The sequence below is a fragment of the Toxorhynchites rutilus genome, chromosome 3 (genome assembly GCF_029784135.1).
Source record: "Toxorhynchites rutilus septentrionalis strain SRP chromosome 3, ASM2978413v1, whole genome shotgun sequence".
NCBI lineage: Eukaryota > Metazoa > Arthropoda > Insecta > Diptera > Culicidae > Toxorhynchites > Toxorhynchites rutilus.
The window spans coordinates 169,140,607-169,147,400 of record NC_073746.1 but is presented as its reverse complement, the minus strand read 5'-3'; the positions used below and the strand labels follow the sequence as shown (position 1 = coordinate 169,147,400).

Here is a 6,794-nt window from a genome sequence, read left to right as displayed (position 1 = left end):
TTTTTAATACTAAAATTTTTGATGAATTATTTTTTTGATAATTTTTCTTGATACACCGTGGTAAGATGCACATTCAGTATTTTTTTCAAATTTTTATCTCGGATCTATTGAGGATGGCGTGAAATAAACGAAAAAGTACGTTTGTCACTATAGATCCTACGTCAAACCACATAGGGGTTCAAATAAACCGCCAAAATTTCTTATTTAATATCCTTTACAATATTTGCCATACAGCTAGTGATTTGGTTTGGGGGCACTTTTTACTCCCTTACCTAACCACTCTTTGGAAACATAAAAAAAAAATTTTTTGATACCGCGCAACACTCAAAAAAATCTGAAAAAAATCACACATATCTAGAAAAGCCGTAGAAACACATTAAAATATGAATTAGAGTAGTACTGAATCTCTAAATCCCAAAAAAAAAATTTTCAAGATTTCATTATTTTTTTTAGTACTAAAATTTTTGATGAAATTTTTTTTTGATAATTTTTTTTGATACATCGTAGTAAGATGCACATTCAGTATTTTTTTCAAATTTTTATCTCGGATCTATTGAGGATGGCGTGAAATAAACGAAAAAGTACGTTTGTCACTATAGATCCTACGTCAAACCACATAGGGGTTCAAATAAACCGCCAAAATTTCTTATTTAATATCCTTTACTATATTTGCCATACAGCTAGTGATTTGGTTTGGGGGCACTTTTTACTCCCTTACCCGGCCAGGCCCTTTATGAATTGGTTGGGTCCGCCACCAGTCGCTTCTGTCTCGCGTTTGTTATGTGCGAGCTTGCGCTTTACTTTTAATTTAAAATCTGTCCAAACCTACATAAAGTTCAACGAAAATGGATTGATTATTAAAAAATCAACTATTTGTATTTAACACGTTGAGCCCCGACCAAAATAGGGGACCGACAATGAGCTCTTCGACTGGCCCGTGTCGGTCCCAGCGAATCAATAGTGGACTTTACTGAATATCATTTTGCAACTTTGTTGTTGCCAATGCCGACACTCTCCGAACGAACAGTCTACTGTCGGTCTGGTGAGATCGGCGTAAAAAGACGGCGGGGCTTAACGTTTCAACTAATTTTAATCCACTTACCTTTTGCCATTCATGAACCGACCGCGTCGGAGGTCCTAGACTATTCAAGTCAGTGGTCAGATCGTTCCAAATTTCCAAATAGGATTCTCTCGTTATTCGCGCAAAATTTTAGTCCCTTCGCTACAGCAGGATGTGCTCTTCCATCCAGGCCACCATAAGTTCGAACTGCTTGCAGTTTGTCACTCGCATTCTGAAATTCGATGAAATATTGAACATATCATATGTATTGCATCAATAGTATAGAATTTTCCTCGACAAAATCTATGCTTACCGTTTTAATTCCATTTTAACTCTATATTTTGCGCTGTCGACACCTGAAAACGTATCGACGATTATCACATAGAAACGTCATTGAAATGCAACAATCCTCGATATATATCGACTGTAACAATAATGTGAGAGTTCATCCTAGTTCATTTGCGGTTGCTTTTCTCACTTATTTTGCTAGTGAGAATCGCGTGGGATGAATGACAACTGTCGTTTCACACCACCCGCCGCGTAGAATAGACCCATTTATTCCTGCTGCAGGCTGTTTCAAATAGTGACAAAACATTCGGCCTGATTCTACGCGGCGTGTGAGATGAGATGACAATTGTCACGTATGTCACGCGATTCCACCAGGCGTATGTCGTGAGAAATCTAACTTGAATGAACTCTCACCGTATTCCCGCTCTCAAATCTACGTGACAATTGTCACATGAATTGGGATTTCAAATAATTTTTTCCCCACTTTTTCCCAAAACTGACTTTTTTCAAAAATTCACAACTTCAGAACCACTGAGCTGGTTTAGATTATCAAAGGCTCAAAAGGGACCTTTCCTTCATCGGATTTTGCGATTTGCAACACATTTGGCCTTCCATTTTTACCATTTTTATTTAAATAGATAGATGGATTGAAGATATAGGAATGCGTTGTTTTGCCTGAAAATCCATTTCCATTTTCGAACAAAGATCAACTTCGCTAGCGCAAATATCGAATGGCCTAACAACGCTCATCATGATGTAATTTTCGGTCACATGGAAATTAAATTTTCCAAATTTTCCGACATTCCTTCAGAGTTTTCGGAAAATTTTCCGATTTTGCCCCCCTTATATTGATCTATGGTAAGAGACAAATACAACAAAATAAAGAAGCCTAAAATCGGGCCATCCCTTCTTCGGGTTTCCCGCTTATGAACAGATTTGGCTTTTCATTTTTATTTATATAGACATATATATATATATATATATATATATATATATATATATATATATATATATATATATATATATATATATATATATATATATATATATATATATATATATATATATATAGGCTAACAGTGCGATGTTGATGCTCATGAACTGGAATGAAACAATCTCCGTTATCGCTTGGATGTAGTCAATCTTAATATTAATAATATTTATTATGTTCAGTCAGAGTTTTGAGAATCAACTCATTGTCGTTTGCTCAAAAGCGTCCCCTCTAGGAGAGTCATTTTTAAGGAAATTAGCGACGCACATGTTGCCGTCCGCACGTTTGCTTAAAAAATTATTCGCTTGGCGCCGGTAGCGCTAATTCGGTTTACTTGGTTTGTCGCCGGCCGTTCTTGACATTATCGGGAAATTACAATCTGTTAAGTTTTACCAATCTCATCGATAGTTCTCATAGGTTCTCGACTCTGTTCCCTCACTGTCATGAAATTTCGAAGTGTAGTATAATAAATGTATAGTATGTATAGTAAATGAATGCAATTTTTCATTCATCGTAAAGAATCGTATCGTCTCTTTCGTCTGCAATGAAATCATAAAAAACGTTGACGTGTACAAGTTATTGTTACTAAACAAAACACCAACAGAATGCAAAAGATACTGAAGTACTGTCGTCGGCCACTGAGTGATACTATGCTCACGACATCACTGCAGTGCGACCTATATGCGAACGTAACCACTGTGGTTTTGCCAGACGGCAAAGTGTTAATGAATGACCCAAAAACTAGGTCTAACATCATGTGTATTGATATAAACTAAATATGAAAACTTTTTATGTAGTAAAACTATGGAAAAATGTCATACGGTGAGTCACATATATTTGATGTGATGAATAGAGCCTCTCATTTTTCATAAACCTGTGAAATATTGTTATATCCAAAAAGTCTGCAACAAAAATTAAAAGTATTTTACAGATATGTCTGAGAGTTTACAAACATATCTGTAAATCTGGCATCTCTGGTGGTATGAGAATTTATTGCAAGAAATCACTTGAAAAAAATGCATGAATTTGCTTGAAAATGAAGTGAATTGAGTCCGCACCACTTAGCTGAGAACGCAGAGAGCAGCAGCAACTACGACCAAAACAAACCAAAACCAAAACTGACTGTAGCAACACAAAAATCTGACCTCTCTGAGCAAATCAAATAAAAATCTGGGATGCCAGATGTTTTTTTCTCAAATGTTTGCTATAAAAATCTGAAATGTCTGTAAATATGTGCCAATGTCTGCAAAAACTGGCCAGCTCAGTTTATCATTTGGATTCAATCAAGGGATTGCTAAGATGGCCGCCTTTTTGTCGCCAGCATAGAAAATCATGAGCATAGAAATCATAACCTAAAAAAAGACGGATGGGTAATGTCGGGGACATAACCGGAGGGACGTAGGACTATACAAAGGGGACAGCTTTTGTTAAATATATATTTTAAATACATTGTTTTATTTTCTTCTCCTACGTGAATACCTACCTATCTACCTGAAAAATGGATTAGTTTACTGTTTACTCTTTATGAACATGTTGATGGTTCTGAAAAGAACCTTTGGTGTTGTGTTTTTGTTATCACTCGATATCCCCATCTTGTACGGTTAAACCTTCCTGTTTAGCTATTGCGTTTGCCACTCGCCACAGCTTTCACAGTAGGAAAATTTCTTCCCATCCAGCTTGTGACATGTTGTTTAGTAAATTACATTTAATGCGACGTGCCGGAGAAACACTCAGTGTCGCATTGGAGGCGATTTTAACCTGTAATTGAACATTTCCGATGACAGTGGTACAGTGTCGACTTTCAATGTGGGGTCATAATTTGGACCCCGAACTCTATGTTTACAAAAATGTCGCATTACAGATCCATCCAATTAGCTAAAAGTCGAGCTAAATATAAATTACTGTACTTTCAATCTAGAAGCAATTTAAGAATTGGTGAAAATTGAATAATCGGGGAAGAACCCAACCATCAATAAGCTCAGCACAACAACTGCCGAATTCTCATACTCATCATATCCTGGCAAACAAATTATGAAAAAATCAATTTGTGTTTTATTATTATTTTGGATATTGTTTTAGAAAGCATTGAACTGTATTTCCTAAACTCTTTTTTGGAAGGTTTAATGGCCCTGAAAAGCGCCTTGTTTTATGGAATGGTTCCAATTTAGAAAACTTAGTACTCGTGGTTTTGAAAAAAACCATTTCGAACGCCCTCGATGCCGCCTTGTTCTGGATTTGCCACCAAAGCAGTGTGTATAAAGAACAAACTTTTTTCTTCTGCTACCTGATGCCGTTTTGCGATTGCGTTTGCCACTCGCCACTCGCTGCAACTGCCTGTTGTCTTGATGTCCACCGGACCGAATTTGTTCTGTTCCGAATGCGGGTTTTCTTATCGTCGCGAGCAGCTTTGCCAGCTAACTCGATCACTTCGGCGGCCGAAACTATATAACGCCGGCTAGGTGGACTGGTGCACTGGTACTAACGCGCTCGGCCTAGCTACCCTTGCGGGGAACTCCAGATCAACACGGTTCGAGCGGGATTTTGCCTTTCCCTTCACTTTTCCTCCTTTACCATGTCCAGACATGGCTGCTTGGGTTGGTTTGTTGATGTGTTGTGATGCGAACCGATGTGGTGTACGGTTTGAATGAGAATGATCGTTAAGGCAGCGGAGCGGGGATTTTTAAGCTGACTGGCTGGCTCGCGAATTACGCATGTGTGAGACTGCGACCAATGTTTCGTTCATTTTTTTCTTTTTTCTTTCCAATCGTGCTTCATTCTATTTCGCTGCTGCTCTGGTTGCCCGTTTTGGTCGGTACGATTTGAGGAGCACAAAATGGACCAATCAAAAATGGGCACATAGTGCATTTTGACAATGCTTGATATTTCACAATTATTCAATTATTTATCTCAAGAAAAATTAAATGTTATTCGTTATGATAGATGCGTAGATATATTTCCTATCAATTGATGCAAAAACCTTTGCGATCTATTGAGGAATGCTCGAGTTATAAGCGTTCCAAATCTTGCATTTTTTCCTACTTGTACAGTGCCTAGATTTCCATTTCACCCCCCATATCTTCCGGTTAGACGTAGTCCTACGTCAATAAAAAAAAAAGACGAGGAAATATCCCATTCCAGTACACGAGTTTCATTGAAATGTTTTATTTGGTAGACTGGAGAGACTTCAGTCAGTTTTTCTCGGTATAATCAGTGATGTCAGATGAGAAGACATGTTTTTGTTTTTAGAAAAACAACAAACAATTTCAAAATTGATCAATCGATACCCTTTTTTCAGTGCCAAAATATTAAAAAACATAAAAAAGGAATAAGTTTCATATATCTTTTGGTTTCATTGATATTTTTCGTCGAGCATTTCATGACGTTTTATTATTATGAACGATCTATCAAGAAAAGTTTTAAATCTATATATATATATATATATATATATATATATATATATATATATATATATATAATGGCTAGTTGAGTTGGCATGGTATCCGTCACCGGTTAAACGTAGTTCTCCAATTAGAATATGATCCCTTTAAACATGCTGTTTTCCAGGTTCGTCAACTGCACGGCATTCGGAACTGCTAGCAAAGCATTCGCGAAGCAACTCTCTGACCTGCTGGCAACCGAACGTTCAGCTACGAAACTAACGGAATACCGCTACCTTTGGATTGACCTCAGCCATATGATGCAACAGCTGGGTACTTAACGCTTTGAAAAGCATACATTGTAGCAACAAACTGACTTACTTTTGCCAATACGTTAGACAAGCGCACAGGCACAAGCACATTGTTCTTCACCATAATCGCAAAATCGGTTCCACAAATCGGGTTGTAAAAATCGTAAAAAAATACATTAATGCCCCCAAGGGCCTTGATTTTAATCTGTTTCGTTTGTTGCTTCTTCCCGCGCGATCGGCCGCAAATCATTAACAAAACGTAAAGGAAAAGCGTACTCGAATATGTACGGCATCTATTGTTTGGTGATTTTCTTCACCACAATTATCGCCACCTATGGATCTTTGAGCGAAATCATCGAGCACGGGGCGACCTATAAGGAGGTCGGTTTATTCGTCATTGTTTTCTACTGCATGGGCCTGTTGTTCATTATCTGCAACGAGGCGCATCACGCCTCCAAAAGGGTAAGTGTAAAAGTGTTTCCGAAGTATTCGTCTGTCTTATGAATTATAATAACTCAATCACTTTCTTCGTTTTTTTTCAGGTGGGATTAAACTTCCAGGAACGTCTGCTCAACGTGAACCTAACGGCGGTGGACAAGGCAACGCAGAAAGAGGTGGAAATGTTCCTTCTGGCCATTGATAAGAATCCGCCGACGATGAACTTGGACGGATATGCCAATATCAATCGTGGGCTCATCACTTCGGTAGGATTGGAAGTTGAAATTAACACTCGGTAACGGTTGTGGGGACTTATCATGGTTATCATC

General features: G+C 37.8%; 1 protein-coding gene and 1 pseudogene across 2 annotated transcripts in view; one reads left to right on the top strand and one right to left on the bottom strand.

Moving 5' to 3' along the window:
- Positions 1-6,794, top strand: part of LOC129779323 (gustatory and odorant receptor 22) — an 80,970-nt gene that overhangs the window by 73,779 nt on the left and 397 nt on the right. For both annotated transcript variants that reach the window (XM_055786738.1, XM_055786739.1), the window contains 3 exons: positions 5,904-6,049; positions 6,293-6,489; positions 6,570-6,731. In XM_055786738.1, coding sequence (XP_055642713.1) covers positions 5,904-6,049; positions 6,293-6,489; positions 6,570-6,731 — 505 coding nt within the window. The remainder of the gene's footprint in view (positions 1-5,903; positions 6,050-6,292; positions 6,490-6,569; positions 6,732-6,794) is intronic.
- On the bottom strand, positions 460-1,387 carry LOC129779336 (uncharacterized; annotated as a pseudogene).